Below are 19,204 nucleotides of genomic sequence, written 5' to 3' on the forward strand. Positions count from 1 at the left end.
CCAATCCTACCACTAGGTAGCCAGTTCTAGAGTGGAATGATGTATCTGTTCATAAGAACATATAGCACGATTGCATGGTCAACTCCGTGCTTAAAGGCCATGCAAGGGAAATAAAGCACCTTATTACAATGTCAAATTTGACACTTTCTTAGCTCAGTTATTTATGTAACATAATAAATTCAAAAACTCAGAGTGTAAAACATTTACAAATGTAAAGCCCCTCTTTTGAGATAATTCTGATACTTTGCAGGTAAGTTTAGTTCTTGGAAAATTGGTTCAGATGAATGGTTTGCCCTTGCTAATGCCATATCCACCAGATACAGTCTTATTCAGACTACTGTTCTTGTGCTTTAGCAGAACTCCATGGAAAGCTCTTATGAGTTAATATAAGGATGAGTAAAACAGAAGACAGTATTTTTGCAGGTGAAGGATTCTTTTTCTTTAAATTAAATAGAAAACTATGTAGCCACAGCTCTGGGAAGCTCTTCTAGGTCTCTGTGATGTCTTCGATTCCGTTTCTTCTTCATTTCCTGCATGTGCTTCCACTTTGGGCCGCCCTTGTTTCGCTGTCTCCGCTTCTCCCTGTGCCACATCTGTTCGCAGTACTGGTCGAGGCTGAAGTTTGGGCTGCTAAGGATTTGGATATAGTCTTTGTATCTCAGCCGTGACTCAGCCAACAGATCCTTGACCCGCCCCTCCTCGTGCTCTGCCCTCTGGGTATTTTCCATCTGTTCATTCTCAATGACATTCAGAGTCAGCTTCGCTATGGTGTGGATAAAAGTGTGCTCCTGTGCTTTGCAGTAATACATCCCAGAGTCCTTCTTCTGCAGACTTCGAATCAGTAGCCCGTATTCTGTTTTGATGATCCTTTCATCGGGTTTCAACTGCAGAATTGGAAAAATGTAGGCAATAAATGAGAAACAGAGAGGGCTATGAACAAAAGCAAAGAGGCTACATAGTTTTACTTAGCTGAACCTAAAAGATACAATCCCTGTCTCTCTGTCATTAAGCATAGTATTGTCAGCCATAGTCGAAGAGAGTGACTAAACGCTCTTTCAACTAAAGTAACAGCCCCCACAGATGTATGGTTGCATCTTATTACATCTAACGGAGCCTTTGGAATATAGTTAGTTTTTCTTCCAGTCTACAGATAGGAATAAAAAGCGGTGAAAGTTAATGAAGTAAACCTGGAAACTATCAACTGACCATCTTTACAAAGATTTCAGATACTAATTGGTGTACTAAGAACACCAATTTGTTTCTGGATTTCAGAGCTAGAATGTGACTCTGACGGTCATTGTGTAGAAAAAGAGCTTTAGTGCACACCACTACCTGTAACGTAGAAGAGAGCGGTCATTCCAAAAGGAATTTAATGTTTGCTAGATATTGCCAAATAAATGATCTGAGTCGCTTATGGAAACTGTAAGTGGTGACTCATTAAAAGTCAAGTGGAAAGGCATGGAGGATACAGCCTTTTGGATGTCAGGGCTGTACTGAATAGGACCATATAGTCAGAAGTTTAGCAACATTTAAAGCTGAATTTCTCTTTTTACTATGGATTGAATTTTGATACTTTATGTCTGTATGATACTTTAGACTATGTCATTTGTGGAAATATTTGCCATACCTCAGTATACTATAACATGGTAATGTGATTTCAAGTGTGAGAAAGCTCAATGAACAAAAAGAACCTCCACTGAAATGTGACGCTCTCTGCCCTTTGAAGCAGTAGTACTGAAAGACAATTCAAACATTTAAGCTTGCCTGGCCTCCAGTCTGGTGTGAATAGAGAACCTATCTTCAATAAACTACAGGCATGTTTACCGACACAAGAGCCCTGTTTAATTTGGGTATTGTTGAGCGGCTCAGCATTAAGTAGAATAACAACAAAGAAGTCTGGAAGATTTCCCAGTTTACACATCTGCCCCTGTATTGTAGACTTAGAGTTGATGGAAATCAAGGAGGCATAAAGACGGCTAAATTAAATTTATTCACAGTGGGTGGACTATACTTTGCATCTTTATGTGAAAAATATGTAGGAAAAATCCCTCCAATTCTGGAAATATGAGAAAAGGCAAAGAAACATCTCTGGCTACCAGCCCAGTTAACTAACAAGTATATGGCCAACCACCTTCTATGCCAGAGAAGTGCAGCTGGCGGGGTACCACACAAGGCCAAAGGCAGGTCACAGCTCAGATCCCTGGTTAATGAGGCTGAATGGTCTCCAGCCCTGCCCTTGCGCTACAACGAATCCACACCATCAGGGGTTTGTTTGTTTCCCTTACTTTGCCCATTTGGTGAATTGGTGTGTAGTAGATTTTTTTCTTTTTTCCTAATGGATTTATCTAAAGGCCCACATATTTTTAAATGCTACTGTAATACAAACTAATGTTGAAGTAACTTACATTCTCAGAAACTATAGGCATCTGCTGCCAAAAATAAAAGGGAATTTGAATTGGTAGAGCTCTAAAGGATCAGTCTTAAACAATAATATCAATCTCAAATGTAACACATACTACATATCTTCCTTTAAATAATTTTATTGTAGGAATTATTGTTTTTTCATTTAAATATATCTTAGAACATGAAATTGAAACTCTGACTCCACAGCCCACGTTCTGGTCCCTGTCTGCTCTGCTTCCTACGACTACTCATTTATCTTCCCCAATTGGTGTCCCATTTATCAAGTTGGTGACACAGCGTACGGTGTATTTGGGGTGTTAAAAGTAAAGCTCTCTGAAGGTTGAGTGTGAAGTATTATTAGCAGCATCATAGACTGCTGCCATATTGCTGGAGAGGTGATGTTCTGAAGCCTTTACTTCTGTAATTCTTTAACGGAAAATGGCCTGTGGTTACCAGCATGATGACCAAAGTGCGTGACTTCCGTTCCGTTTCATCTCTGGATGTTCTTTCCTAGCTGGTATTCTTGCTAATGTTTAAACTGCGTTTAATGTGGCTTTTAGAGACTGTCACAGCTCTGAGTCACTAGTTTTTATTGTCCTTTTTTAAGCTTCTGACAGGAAGGAATGATGACTTTGTGACTTCACACATACTATGCAACACTTCATCATTATTTTTGCTATTCTCTTTTTGTGTCCCATTTATGTTATTTTACTCTGAAGTCTGGCCCCCTTCCCTCCTTTCCAGTCTACTTCTGTCCCTAACAGGACTCAGGGTTTCATAAACACCTGACATTTCATTACTCCATCGTGGTCCTTCACCTTTCCTTTCTTTGATGGAATGCTTACTTTTTCTTTTGATTTTTGACCTACAGATAAAAAGTTTGCTTTAATGAATTTCTTTTTGGATTTATTAGATCATTTAAGTGATTTTTTTCTCTTCCTAAAATTTCAAAACTATGCCTTTCATGAAATGGTATCTCTAATAAAACACATTTTGAATTGATGTATTTTCATAGGATTTTTGCAGTCTAGAGATAGAAATCTGTGACCCAGAAATTAAGTGGTTGATTAACATTTGCCTACTTTACATTCCCATTCTCTGTAGTGCTTTCATTCCATGCTGGAATAGGATGCATTATGCAGACTGCATCTCGACAGTGAAATGTCAGCACAGTCAATTTAGAAAATTCAGCTCCTCTACAAAGAGATAATGTAATCTCTGACCAGTGATTTAAACTCATGGAATTTTCTTCACTCTAGAAGTGATAAGTAAAAACTGCTCAGCCTTACATATCAAAACCATGCTTGAACCGGGGTCAACTATCCATTTGCTTAATGTGAGCAAGGATAATAAATTTGGCATTATTCAATGTAGATCTTCAGTGAAGGGCAATTCATTTGAAGTGAAAAGAGAAACATGGTAAGGGACAAAGGACAGTTAGGTACTAAACAGCAGGTAAAGGTCAGTGACTTCCTTCTCTGATAATAGCAGCCTAATGGTAATTCCTTTGCATATAATTCACCTGTCAGGTCTTGCATAGCGAAAGCACTGCACGTGTCTTGGAAGTGACTAGGGATTCAAGAATATCTCCCTTCTTCAACAAACATAGGAGATGACTTATTTAAAAATAGTGCCGAGGCAACTGGCTCATTATTTAAAGAAAAAAAATCGAATGAATACATAACTCACTCCTAGATTAACTAATATCTTTAATTAAATGTAAATATAAAATGTAAACTGTAATTGTAAAAATAAAATCATAAAATGACTAGAAAATATATATTTGCTGTTTCATTGGGGAAGGAAATTCTAAGCACAAGTGAGAAATATAGATATAAATCAATAGATTTGTCTATATAAAACATAAAACTTGTGTGTGTTAGGGACACACAAAAATTTTTAGAGATAGAAAACAATAAAAAGTTACATATAATATGCATAACATTAAAATGATAATATCTATAATATAAAGGGGTTTGTTAAAATAATTTTTAAGTGAATATATCAACATAAACCAAGCAAATGATATGTAAGGCAATTTACCAATATGGTGATTTTGATGAGAAATTAGCAATATGCAGTTGTTTATCCAAAGCTGTAAGATAATTAAAGTCTTTAACTCACTTATTTTACATTTAAGAATTTGTCCTAAGAAAATAGACAAGTAGAGAAAGATTTAGCTAAAGGAAAGTTGATTGCTTTTTTTAAGAGGTTACGTGAACTTAATAAAACATGGAACATCTGTGGATGACTGTGTCATCAGGATGGCAGGGATGTGGGACAGGAAACATGGTATTAAAATTGAATGGCAGGGGAAAGTGCTTGTAGTGTAGTGGTAAGTAGGAAAAAAAAAAAAGGTGGAATAGACATCAGAATAGTATTTGTGCTTATCTACACTTAGTGGTCTCATAGTTGTTTATTTTCAAAACCATTTATATTGCTTTTATAATAAAAGCAACAAAAACAAAACGAAGACCTGCAGATAGAAAAATACAAATATTTGAAGATGTTTTTAAAATGTTTCAAAAATCCACAGAAAAATTACTATCACAAATGGTATAAGGTACTGCCTCTTTTATTTATTCAGATCTCAGAAGTTCAACAGAAGCTTGGGGACCGATTAACTTGCTAGTTACAGCACAAACATCATCAATTTCAAGAACAGCTTTATAAGAAAGTCAGTGAATAACTGACTCATGACCTCCCCAACAGCACCCAACTGTGAAACAACTCAGTAAGGAAATGTTCTCCTCCTGGCAGAGAATAACCTGGTGACAGCCTCTGTGCCACAGGAGATCCTGGGCCTTCCCTCAGGCTTTTTTTTTTTTTTTTTTTTTCTTTTTTTGAGTGGAGGAAAGATTTCAAACTGTGACCTTCTTGGTAAAGAGCAGAGGGTATCCTGCTGGGAAAAATGCTTCAAATCTAGTCTGGATTTTGCCCCTTTCCTCAGTTCAGGAAGCGGTACTGCATATTCCTGGACAATGTATAACTATTTACAAAGGTAGATGAAAATACCAGTTGAAACATTACAGCTAAAATATTTTAAAGTATAAATCAATAAATACACTATTTCTGCTCCATTGAAATTTATGGAGCATGCTACCACCATGACTGTCTGATATACTTAAAACATACATTAAAGTAATGTATAGCATTTTCAGGAAACATGAAAGATGTGAGTGCAAACATGCACAGGCAAACGTACATCTCTATAACTGGGAGAGTACCCCAAGCAGAGTTCCACATTTTTTAAAAGTCAGATTAAATTTGTCATGGAGAAAAAAAAAAATCATTAAAAAATTATATTTAAATGAAATTATCAAACTTTATTAACTATAAAATTAAAAATAGTCATTTGGGATATTCAAAAGTAAAATACTGCAATATATCGAAAAGAAAATATGCATGTTACAAAAATTCAGATAATGTCCTTGCAATATTTCATGGATAAATAATAAATGCTTTATATCTTGAAATTAAATCACCTCTATGTCAGGTAAAACTTCAATATGTATGGGTAAACAGTGAGACTCTTAAAATAAATATTTAGTATAAATATGGATATGCCATGTTCTTAGAACTTATGGATATTAGGAACAATGAAGAATCAAGTTTTACCAGAGAAATCTGAAATAAAGAAGGAAGTTATTCCCTTAGTATTAAGTATGTGAAGGGTCAATATTTTGATAGAGAAATTATTCTCCGACGAAGAGAATGATAATTTCTTAATGTAACAGTGGAACATATCTTTACATTAATCACTTATGATAAAATTTGGTTCTTTGACTCCAAGGTTTCTCAACCTTAGCACAACTGACATTTGGGTGAGATGGATGGTTATCTATTGTGAGGTATTGTGCATTGCAGGATGGTAGCATCATCCTTGACCTCGACCCACTAGATGCCAGTAGCATCCTCCATCCACCCAGTCGTGACAACCAAAAACGTCTCCAGGTATTGCTAAATGTGAATACCTTGGGAGCAAAACTACCTGAGGTTGAGAACCACTATTACACAGTAATGTTTGACCGATTAAGTGTTTGTAGACTTCACAAGGAGGCTGATATTTTAGAGAACATCTGGTCCGCCTGCTTATATGGCAGAGAAACTGAGTGCTACAGAAGTCTCCACCTGCTTACGAACCCTCAGCAGTCAGGGTGAACACATCATCAGTGCTCTTTCGTATTTCACACGTCCTCCCAGTAGAGAGTGCCTGCAATTTTATATGCATACTTTACACTTGTGAGTAATCCTCTGCTTTGAAATACACATTCTTGTATATGTTTTCTCATTTAATTTTGACAGTAACTTTTGCATTGATTTTATTTACCTTAGAAAATTCCAGCCCACAGTCCTCAGTAATATTAACCAAAGAATCATTACTCAACGCATCTAATTCTGACCCTGTGTTCACTCCATTACCATTACAGTGTCCTTAGTTTAATATTGGGGCTTTTAGAAATCTAGATTGAGTATCACTGGTTTCTCATAGGCATTAGAATAGAAATATAAAAATTCTGTCATTTAACCTTTGTTACATGACATTTGAATAATACAGGATTTCTCAGACTACCCAAACTCATCTCATTAAATTCAGTAACATATATAACCTACATATCTCACAAAATCTTTCTGATACGTTTTAATCACATGTATGTGTTAGAAAAAAACAAACAGAAAAAAGTCAAAAGATGAGTAGAGCACCCATATTACTTTTCCCTCTGTTGATTTAATTTTAATACACTAGAGTGGAAAGGTACAGATGTCCAGATACTTATCCAACTTGCTCCTATGATATGATAAGATAGATATTTCCATTTCTGTACAAACTTGACATGTTTTATGATCTAAACTGAACACAATGAGAGAGAGAATTTAGTCATTGTGCTTTTGTGGGGGGAAGGTCTTGTTCTTGATCAGGGAATTATTCTAAAATATATACCATCAATGAAAAATAAAAAGTAGAAGAAGAATCCTGTATTTTTTTAATTCAATTTGCTTTTAAATGTATTTATTAACACATTTGCATTAAATTGGCCTATTCATATCTCAAAGGCATTGTTACCTTGGGTGCTAGAGAGTATAAAATTTTATTTTCCTTGTTATGTAGTGATAAGAGCTCCACTTGGCACTAAAAGTTGAACATCTCCTCTCACAACCTAAACTTGATTTAAGTTTTACACTGTTTCCCTCAAGGTGAGCATTCTTTGATGACTATAACTTACCTCCTCTCGATATTCATCTCCTGACCGCTGGATATACCACTTAATAGATGCTTGTTGGGATTTAGGTATACATTCCAGAAAGGTTGAATTAAATTCAATGCCAAAAATCACCTTTTCATCAGCAGCTTCATGACTAATGCCTGGAAAGCAAACATGGAATAGGAGATTAACCCTGACACGATTTTAAAAGCAATGGGAAAATAGACTGATTTAGAACAGATGCCAGGGAGGAAAGATTCATACACATTATTAAAGAGAAAGGAAATTCATGTTATAATGTTGTAACCTGAGAGTAGAATACTGTCTAATAGATTGATTTTTAAAACTCTATCCCTGCACTGCAATTTTTACTCTTTCATCAATATATTAACTTTCTGCAATTTCTTTTTTTAAATAAGAATTCACAAGATCTAACTTTAAACACTGAGCCTCTCTGAGCTGAACTGAATGAACTTCAACATCTTTTAATGCTTTAATGCCTTTTAATTTATATAAAATATAACTAATTCTGCAGATATTTCTGAAGAGCAATTTATCTTACCTCTAAAGAGAAATTCTATTATCATTTGGTCCACAGAGCTGACCGTATAACATGTAACCATATGTTATGACCATATGACATTTTGATCTCAGAAAAGTCAGTGCAGTGCTCTATACTTAATGAAACTCTATGATGATGCTAATAAGTTAGATGCTCTAATACTCAGAATCAGGACCTTCTCTGTATTATCTACCAAAAAATGTTCTCTTTTATTCAAAGAGGGATATTATAGCCCAACATGCATTTGCTATAAGATAGTTAATGGGAGGCTAAAGGATCAGTGTCTCAGACACCTTATTCTCGTAAATCAACTGCACCATCTGAAATACATTCCTTCCAGAGTAGCCAAAGGCTGTGTCCCATGTGTGATCTAAGATCTGCAGCTCAGATTTGATCAAATAAAAAATGACAGCTTCTCAGCCTGGCCCAAACATGCACTTTTTCATCGTATATTCACATGTCTCAGTTCTACAGGTGGGCCTACTTAGCATTTTAGGCATAAACCAGAGTGAGGCTTAAGGGGCCTAAGTGAATCCTACACCTACGCACGCAGAATTATCAGCACATGGCATGAATGCACATGCATCCAACAGTTAGGCTTCTTTTCAAGAAACTTCTTTTGAACTTATTTGTGTCTTACCAGCAGTGATTAAGTCAAACATGCTGACCCCATTATGAATTAACCTTACCTAACCTTCAAACTGTGCGGATTCCACTTGAAATCTGTAATCTATCCACTCTCTTCTGGCAATTTAACAGATTATAGCCACGATTTTCACAGCTAATAACTTCCTAATGCGCAGGAAGATCACCAGTGCCGATCACGGAAGAGAAAGACACGCATCACTTCATAGTAACAGATAACCATTTTCCTGAGCAAAGGGAGTTCATGAACAAAGCAGGGAGGATGCAGGCTGATTGTTTAGGTGATGGGGCAAGGGCTTGGGAGAAACTCAGTTAGACGGATTCAACCAAAGAATTGGTCAATTCAGCGAAAGATAAATTAGTGAAATCAACTGGAAAAGTGAAATAGTGAGCTGATTATAAGAAATCCATTTTCAAATCAGTAGAAACAGTGACCTTTTGAAACAAAGTTCATCCCTGCATCAGTTTGACTGGAAATTAATTTATTGTTTCTTCCAATAATGTTTGTTTTATCTCTGAGTTTAAAATTTTCTAGTTTTAAATTTAAACCTATATGTATGTATGTATACATATACACATATACATACATACTATATATAATGTCTGTTACTATCCATTTTTAAAAGTGCAAAAGTTGTATACAATAATGTTTTTAAATAGCAGAATATCTTCTCATTAAGTATAAAATAATTTTAAAGATAATATTTTAATCTTCCAGATTGCAGGCAAAAATTTTTTTTCATAGAGAAATATCTGGAATATTTCTTTAGAATACACATATGACATTTCACTGAAGTCACTGCAGCAAGATTATATGTGTTTAACATTGTTAAACACAGTTCATCTACATGAATTACTGATTTTATATCACTAATAATCATGCAGTATCACAGTATATAACAATGAATGAACAAAGGAAGGAAGGAAGAAATAAAACAGCTATTTGCCAGTTATTCAAGACTTGACCGACTCAATGCAACACATATTTATGGTGGGTTATAAGCAAGTCATCTCCTTTCTTCTTTACCAGAAACAAGTGTTCAAATGTGACCCTTTCTCTCCCCTAAGATCGAAAACGCTTAGTTTGTAAATACCCTCATAATCTCTACTTTAATTCTCACAATTGATTCTCTGTCTCTGGCTTCTCCTATTCCAATCAGTCACCAAACAGGTATAAACTGCTTTTATTTTTAAAAACAACTTTTCTTAGTAATATGAAACAGCTCCTTAGCACCTATAGAGTGAACTCCAGACAATAACAGAGGGATCATCACAAACTTAACAAAACCTATGTGAATTCTTCCTGATTTTAATAATTGTTACTTCATCTACTTAGTAAAATTTGATTGTTTCCTTAAGGCACAGCTCAAGTGCTCTCCATCTGGGTATCCTTCCTTTTACCTATGCATTATGCAAAGATTCTTTCATGCCTACCATACTGGCATTGCTTTCAGTGCAGGAAATATACTGATGACTGTGACAGGCAAATTCACCACCTTTATATTCCAGTGATAGAGACAAAATAATCAAGTGAATGAATAAATAAAGAATATAGTATCTGGCTGTGTTACGCATTACAAGCAAAAATAAAGCAGATTAGGGAATAATTAGGGTTAGAAGGAAAGAAGGGTATTTCAGGTAGGTTAGTCAGGAAGGGTGTCTCTGAGAAATTAACATTTCAATCCCAGGATTAAATGATGTGAAGATGGAGCCACGTGCACACCTGAAGTGAAGAGTTCTTCAGGTACAGAGGAAACAAATGCAAACAGGGCTGAGGCAGGAACCAGACTGGTGCTTTTGAAAAAGAGAAAGCCTGTGAGCAAGCTGTGCCACAGTGATGCGAGGGTCAGACAAGGTGTTAGGAAGCAGGTCAGGTAGAATCTCGCAGGCCATGGTAAAGGCTGTGGAGTGTTTCCTAATTGCTCTAAGATGCTAGTGAAAGATTCTGAGTAAGGGAGTGACAAGATCTGATTAAAGTGTGGTTTTCTTTTGGCTGCGTTGGGTCTTCATTGCTGCGTGCGGGCTTTCTCTAGTTGTGGGGAGCAGGGGCTACTCTTAGCTGCGGTGCGAGGACTTCTCATTGCGGTGGCTTCTCTTGTTGCAGAGCACTGGCTCTAGGCACGCGGGCTTCAGTAGTTGTGGCACGCAGGCTCAAGAGCGCAGGCTCAGTAGTTGTGGTGCACGGGCTCAGTTGCTCCGTGGCATGTGGGATCTTCCTGGACCAGGGATCAAACCCGTGTCCCCTACATTGGCAGACAGATTCTTAAGCACTGCGCCACCAGGGAAGCCCCGTGACTGAAGTTTAGAAAGAGGTTACTCTGGCTACTGAGTGGGATCTAGACTGAAGGGAGGCAAGCATGGAAGCAGGGAGACCAGTTTAGCAGCTACTGAAGAGTTCTGGTGGGTCTGGTTAGGATGGCATCTGTGGAGGTGATGAGAAGTGGCAGTTGTGACCACTGAGCCAAAGGTCTGCACTGAGAGGCTGGTGATAAGATGTAAAAGAAAGAGAAGCATGAAAAGATGACTCCTAGCTGCTTTTTGACAAAGCAGTTGGGTGAGTGGTGGTGCTATTTATTAATATGGGGAAGTCTGCAGAACAAGTAAGTTTGAGAGAAAATGACAAGAATTCTTTCCCAGGTATAATTTGAGATTCTTATTAGGCATATGAGAGGGGTTCTTGAGCAGGCACCGAGCATACAAGTCTTGCACACAGGCGAGATTTCAGAACTGGACAATCAATCTGGGAGTCAAATTGCCTCTGATAGAGAATACTATGAACAATTGTATGCCAACATACTGGACAACCCAGAAGAAATGGGCATGTTTCTAGAAACATACAGCCTACCAAAACTGAATCAAAAGGAAACAGGCAATTTGAACAGACTGATCACTACAAGTGAAATAGAATCTGAAATAATATAACTCCCTGCAAACAGAAGTCCAGAACCAGAAGGCTTCACTGGGGAATTCTACCAAACAATAAGAGAAGAAACTATACCATTCCTTCTCAAACTCTTCCAAAAGATTGAGGAGGAGGGAACACTCCCACAAGTCATTCTATGAAGCCACCATTACCCTGACACCAAAACGAGACAAAGACACTACCGAAAAAGAAAATTACAGGCCAGTATCTTTGATGAATATAGATGCAAAACTTCCCAACAAAATATTAGCAAAGCAAATCCAACAACATGTAAAAAAGATCATACACCATTACCAAATTGGATTCATCCCAGGGTCACAAGGATGGTTCAACATATGCAAATCAATGTGATACACCAAATCAACAAAAGAAAGACAAAAACCACATGATCAACAAAGCCACATCTCAAAAGATGCAGAAAAAGCATTTGATAAAATTCAACATCTATTCATGATAAAAACTCTTATCAAGGTGAGTTTAGAGGGAACATACCTCAACATAACAAAAGCTATTTATGACAAACCAACAGCCAACATAACACTCAACAGTGAAAAGCTGAAAGCCTTCCTGCTGAAATCCAGACCAGACAAGGATGTCCACTCTCACCACTCCTGTTCAACATAGCACTGGAAGTCCTAGCCACAGCAAGCAGACAAGAAAAAGAAAGAAAAGTTATCCAAGTTGGAAGAGAAGAGGTAAAATTGTCATTGTATGCAGATGACATGATACTACATATAGAAAACCCTAAAGACTTCACACAAAAACTACCAGAATTGATAAACAAATTCAGCCAGGTAGCAGTATACAAGATCAACATACAGAAATTGGTTGCATCAGAAAGAGAAAGTGAAAAAAAAAAGAAAGAAAAAAAAAATCCCTTTTAAAATCTCATCAAAAAAAAATAAAATACTTAGGAATAAACCTGACCGAGGAGGTGAAAGACATATACACTGAGAACTATAAAACACTTATAAAGGAAACTGAAGACGATTTAAAAAAATGGAAAAACATTCCATGCTCTTGGATTGGAAGAATTACTATTGTTAAAATGGCCATATTACACAAAGCAATCTACAGATTTATTGAGATCCCTTTTAAATTACCCCTGACATTTTTCACAGAACTAGAACCAATAATCCTAATATTTATATGGAACCTTAAAAGACCCAGAATTGCCAAAGCAATCCTGAGGAAAAAGAACAAAGCAGGAGGCATAACCCTCCCAACCTTCAGACAATACTGCAAAGCTACAGTAATCAAAACAGCATAGTATTGTCATAAAAGCAGACATATGGATCAATGGAACAGAATAGAGAGCCTAGAAATAAACCCACACACGTATGGTCAATTAATCTTTTACAAAGGAGGCAAGAATATACACTGGAGAAAAGACAGTCTCTTCAGCAAGTGTTGTTGGGAATGTTGGACAGCCACTTGTAAAGCAAGTGAAGTTAGAACACACCCTCACACTATACACAAAAATAAGCTCAAAATGGCTTAAAGACTTAAGTATAAGACATGAAACCATAACACTCCTAGAAGAGAATGTAGGCAAAATATTTCTCTGATATAAATTGTACCAATATTTTCTTAGGTCAGTCTACCAAGCCAATAGAAATAAAAGCAAAAATAAACAAATGGGACCTAATCAAACTTACAAACTTATAAACAAAACAAAAAGACAACCTACGGACTGGGAGAAGATATTTGTAAATGATGCGACCAATAAGGGCTTAATTTCCAAAATATACAAACAGCCCATACAACTCAATAACAAAAACAAACAATCCAAAAAAAAAACCCAACCAAAAAATGTGCAGAAGATCTAAATAGACATTTCTCCAAAGAAGACGTACAGATGGCCAAAAGGCACATGAAAAGATGCTCAACATTGCTAATTGTAGAGAAATTCAAATTGAAACTACAATGAGGTACCACCTAACAGCCGTCATGATGGCTATTATTAAAAAGTCTACAGGGCTTCCCTGGTGGCAGTGGTTGAGAGTCCACCTGCTGATGCAGGGAACACGGGTTCGTGTCCCCGTCTGGGAAGATCCCACATGCCGCGGAGCGGCTGGGCCCATGAGCCATGGCCGCTGAGCCTGTGCGTCCGGAGCCTGTTGTTCCGCAACGGGAGAGGCCACAACAGTGAAAGGCCCGAGTACCGCAAAAAAAAAAAAAAAAGTCTACAAATAACAAATGCGGGAGAGGCTGTAGAAAAAGGGCACCCTCCTGCACTGTTGGTGGGAATGTAAATTGGTACAGCCTCTGTGGAGAACAGAATGGAGGTTCCTCAAAAAGCTAAAAATAGAGTTGGCACATGATCCTATGGTCCCACTCCTGGGCATATATCTGGACAAAACTATAATTTGAAAAGATACACGCACCCCAATGTTCACAGCAGCACTATTTACAATAGCCAAGACATGGAAGCAACCTAAATGTCCATCGACAGATGAATGGATAAAGAAGATGTGGTGTATATATATAATGGAATAGTACTCAGCCATAAAAAGGTATGAAATAATGCCATTGGCAGCTACATGGATGGACCTAGAGATTATCATACTAAGCAAAGTAAGTCAGAAAGAGAAAGACAAGTACCGTATGATATCACTTATATGTAGAATTTAAAATACGACAGAAATGAACTTATCTATGAAACGGAAACAGACACAGAGAACAGACTTGGGGTTGCTAAGGGGGAGGGGGAAGGGGACGGCAAAGGGATGGATTGAGAGTGGGATTAGCAGATGCAAATGATGATATATAGAATGGATAAACAGCAAGGTCCTATTGTATAGCACAGGGAACTATATTCAATATCCTGTAATAAACCATAATGGAAAAGAATATGAAAAAGAATAAATATGTATGTATAACTGAATCACTTTGCTGTACACCAGAAAGTAACACAACATCGTAAATCAACATTGTACTTCAATTAAAAAAAAAAACTTAAAAAAAATTGCCTCTGATAGTATTGAAATGGATGGCGTTAAGGAGTGAATATACAGAGATTGGATGTTTAGATGGCAGGATGAAAAGGAAAGTTAAGAACACTCAGAATGAGAAACCTGTAAGGTAAGAGAAAAACCACAAGTTTTCCCTGTGGTGCCATGAAGCAGAGGGGTGCTGGGGAGACCATCTCCGAAAACAAAAAGCCCTTATTTGTAGTGCTTGCCGATTTTCCTGGTGTAAACACTCCTACCACGGCTGATTCAAGCTACCGGTGGTTTAAAACTCAGCTCACAAAATTCCTCCGTAATGCACAGTCAGCTCTCATGGGGCCATAAGAGCTGGCTCCAGCACATCACCGCATGGAGCCTAGTGAAGAAAGTGTTCCACGGAGGAGGGAGCTAGAGAGTGAGTAAAAATGGGAACGGAAAAGTGGCCATTGGATTTGGCAAGGAGGAAACTGCTGGTGATCTTGACAAAAAATGTATTGGGTTAGAGTGGTGATGATGAAAAGGAGATGTGCAACGGGCTATAACAAGAATGGGCTGTGATGAGGTGGACACAATCATTGTGAGTGCCTTAGTAAGCAGTGGTGTTTTATAAGTCCTTATAACATTTATCATTATATGACATAGCATATATTTTACTTGCTTTTATGTTTGTTGCCTGCTCCCTCCCCTGACACACGTTTAAATGTAAGATCCATGAATGCACAGATTGTTTTCTTTTATGTTCATTCGCATATCCTCAGTACCTAAAATAGTCCCTCCTAATCTCATGTGCACGTGTGAAAAACTGCACAGCACACAGCAGTGACTGCTAAATAACACACCGTACCTCACAGCGGGTCACCTGCACGTTAGAACAGGAAGACAGACGTACTGTTCTGGACTAGAGCTTATTATAAATTAGAAATAATTGTTTTGGTTTTAAAAAAGAGAACTCTGCCAGACCAGCAGTTATAGACTATGAAATCCGGGTGGTTTATTCAGTGGTAGGTGGTTACTAACAATATGATGATGGAAAGGCAGTTCATTTCTTCTTCCAGGTGTGTGTGTGTGTGTGTGTGTGTGTGTGTGTGTGCGCGTGCGTGCATATATTTTCTATCTGAAGGCAGAGCTTGGGAGTGGAAAGTAACTAAAGCTCTGGAATATATACTTCTACAGATTATTTTCTCTGTTATCAGAGTCACTCAACGGACTTCCTCTCAGTTCTCCACTCTGCCCTTCTCACACTCAGACTTTCAAGATCTTCCATTCTATGACATTTTCTCTGAACAGTACAGCCTCTGGTGACCTCTGTTTTTGGCTAAACTCCCACATCACTAATTGTGCCTTATGACATTTCCCCAAAGAATTGTAAGTTCTCTAAGGAGCTTTTTCTCTCAAAGTAGATCCGGGACGATTACATGCACATGGAAGTCACTTAATAAATATTTACTGATTGAATGGATACACAAATTAATAAGTGAATACAAATAATGCACAGGCTACCTAAAATTTCTTTCTAGTAAGTCCAACACTTTTATCAAACTTTTCTAGGAGGGTCTCTTTGAGTTTACTCTAAATGTCCATATGTTTTGGACTATATTCTGCTTTATCTCTAATAGCAGTTTCAAACTTTACAAGGATGGATAAGGCATTAAAAAAAAAAAAAGGTATAGGAATTTTAAAAGCCGTATGAAGCAAATATAACAAAGAATTACCACTTAGGCACGAGAACAGGGGGTTGATTTATAAAACCTCCTATTGCTTTTCCAGAATGCAAGCATTACACAAAATGAGTAGGTGTTTTAACTCGTATAATAAAAAAGACACACAAAGACCAGGCTTAAAATTTTCAGTGGGAGGAAAGCATATTAAACCTATACTTACTGTCTTCTATGTCCCAGCACTGGGTGATTGGGTCCCCATACTTCACATCTTGGCGTCTAGCTCGCCTATGCAAAAGGGATTAAATAGAACTTCAAGCATGATATCTGAGATATACAAAGTCTCCATCTAACACTCATAACAGTAGCAGAAGCAGAATTATGCTTTACTGCTCAACTTAAATGCAGGTCAATATTCCAATCACTCTAACATTAATTCAAATAATACTAGTGGTAGAGTCCTAACAGAATAAATCCTGTTTTGGTAATAAGATGATCTGAATTTTATTTCAAAATAAATCCTGTTTTGGTAATAAGATGATCTGAATTTCATTTAACTACCCCAGGTTTCTTTTTCTCTGGCTTTTGACAAATTATTCAACAGAACAGGCTGAATATAAATACAATCCAGTTATTATATATTTCCTATGGGGGTAACTATTTGTATCTTCTTTTTTTCAGTCAGCCAACGGAAAAGTAATAAGATATAAAAGAGCTTTAGTTAGTGGGTAAGAAAGTACACACAAATACAAAATGCCTTATCATATGAAGATTCATTATTATACTGACGTGATTAAACAACGAGATAAATATCGTTTGAAACAGAAAGTACAAGTTTGATATGGCCTAATGGCTAGATGTTATTTCTATCTACTGACACATAGTTCACATTGTTTCTCTGAGAGTAGTGATAATGATAATAATAAAATAATGGCCTTGTACATTATTGTCACATATTTTCCTTAAGAGAAAATAGTAACTACTGCATAAAAAAAGTAAAGATCTGCCACATCTAAGTTAAATACGTCTTACACTCGGAGTACAGTTTCATTTGCTTTGGTTATTTTATGTTGCCACATCGGAGATCCTAGATGTCACAGTAAACATTCTGTGATATGTAGGGTGTTCCTTAAGGGGCATGCTCACCAGATGACAGCCCTGTGGGAGATTCATTTATCATACACATTTTGTGGCTCACACGGACATTGTTAGGTAAGGGAGAACATCACAGTGGCTTGTCTGCAAGATCAGAGATACAGTCTTGAGAAATACAAGAAGAAAAAAATTATGATGGTATAAGGTACCTAAGGTCAAGAATGTTTTTAAATCTTGGCTTCTTAAGGAACAGGCTCAATTCATCAAACTGAAGGTTCATTACCAACTAAATGAGCATTCTTGTTTTTTAGGTTCTTGAAAAGAAAAGCACTCCCCAAAGACTAACTAGGGTGAGTATATTCTTTGTCAAAAACTATAACAAAAATCTTGTGACTTTTTACTTTAAACTTGAAATAATGGTATCTCCCCACTTACATTTAATTCAGAGATTTCAGGGAATATAAAAAGGTCTTGGAATAATAGTATCTGTTTTTGTACTATACATTCAATCTGTGACCACTAGAATTTGCAATTTGACAAATCAGTAAACATTCCAAAAACTAAAAGTGCATATGTACTAGCGGGACTAACATATGCTCACCTGTTACCTTATTTTGTTAAGACCTAAAGATGAAAAAAAAATACCACATACAATTTGCTGACATTTTACGTAGAATAAAATATACTTTGGGCAATACTTTAGAAAATAGTGTTACTATAAACCACACTTTAAAATAATGATATTTTAATATACTCAGCCACCATCAGTCGTATTAATGAGCATTCAGGGTGTTTCCAATAATTTTGCTATTGAAAACTGTGCTGAAATGACAATCAAACATATAATTTGTGGTACTTTTTTGCCCGTGTGTGTAAAATAAATTCCTAGCTGGGTACTGTTGGCCCAGAATAGCATTATTTTTAAGAGCACATAAAGCAAGAAACTACAAACAGCAGGATGTAGTCGGATATTTAAGCATATCTGGGTGGCAGAAATTGGTCAAGTTGGAGTAAAAGCAAAATTATACAGAATCACTGGGATATGCTGTGGGCTGTATATAATCTACACTGTTACAAAAACATTTATACATTATTTGTAAAACAGTAACTACGAGTATGTACATATTTATAAATAAGGGAAGAATATACAAAGGGTAGAGTAGTAAAGAAAGCAAACTTTTCATGCTTTTAGACAAAGATGAAGAAAAAGGATATAAACAATTTATCAGAATTTTTTCAAGCTCTGAAACCAAGGGTTATGGTCAGTTAAATCCATGAAACCTGTAACCTGCCTTCATTAGTCAAGCTTGCTTTAATTGTTGCTATAAAAACCTGCGTGTCCTCCAAGCCTAAGGTAACCTAAACAGGATGTTTGCCCAAGTTGTTTAGGAACTTGGAGTCAGCTGTGTTCAGTTTGAGCTCTAGCCGGTTTAGACTGGTTAGGACCACTCACCCTCCCCCTGGGCATGTGGGAGTGTCCAGTGACCTTTTGACATCAGAGGCCAAAAAATCCACAGCTCAGAGCAGGCATTCCCAGGAAGAAGCTTGTAGCTTAGTTTCATCTGCGAAGAACGATGATTACCTCACCTTTTTCTCATCTCCAATTAACCTTCCCCAGGCTCCCCACACCTCAGCTTTCTCCCATAAGTATCCTCAGTCCTTCGCCTTTGGGGAGGCGAATTTGAGACTTGTTTTTCCCATCTCCCTGCTTGACTGCTTCGTGAATAAACCCGCTCCCTGCTACACATCTTGGCATCTCCACG

At 37.1% G+C, this 19,204-nt stretch overlaps 1 protein-coding gene across 1 annotated transcript in view; it reads right to left on the bottom strand.

Moving 5' to 3' along the window:
- Nucleotides 1-458: 458 nt before the first annotated feature.
- SEMA3D (semaphorin 3D) overlaps nucleotides 459-19,204 on the bottom strand; it is a 132,917-nt gene continuing 114,171 nt past the window's right edge. Inside the window, exons 15-17 of the mRNA XM_065883698.1 lie at nucleotides 16,570-16,634; nucleotides 7,629-7,768; nucleotides 459-884 (exon numbers count right to left, since the gene is read on the bottom strand). Coding sequence (XP_065739770.1) covers nucleotides 459-884; nucleotides 7,629-7,768; nucleotides 16,570-16,634 — 631 coding nt within the window. The remainder of the gene's footprint in view (nucleotides 885-7,628; nucleotides 7,769-16,569; nucleotides 16,635-19,204) is intronic.

The sequence above is a fragment of the Phocoena phocoena genome, chromosome 9, assembly GCF_963924675.1.
Source record: "Phocoena phocoena chromosome 9, mPhoPho1.1, whole genome shotgun sequence".
Lineage (NCBI taxonomy): Eukaryota > Metazoa > Chordata > Mammalia > Artiodactyla > Phocoenidae > Phocoena > Phocoena phocoena.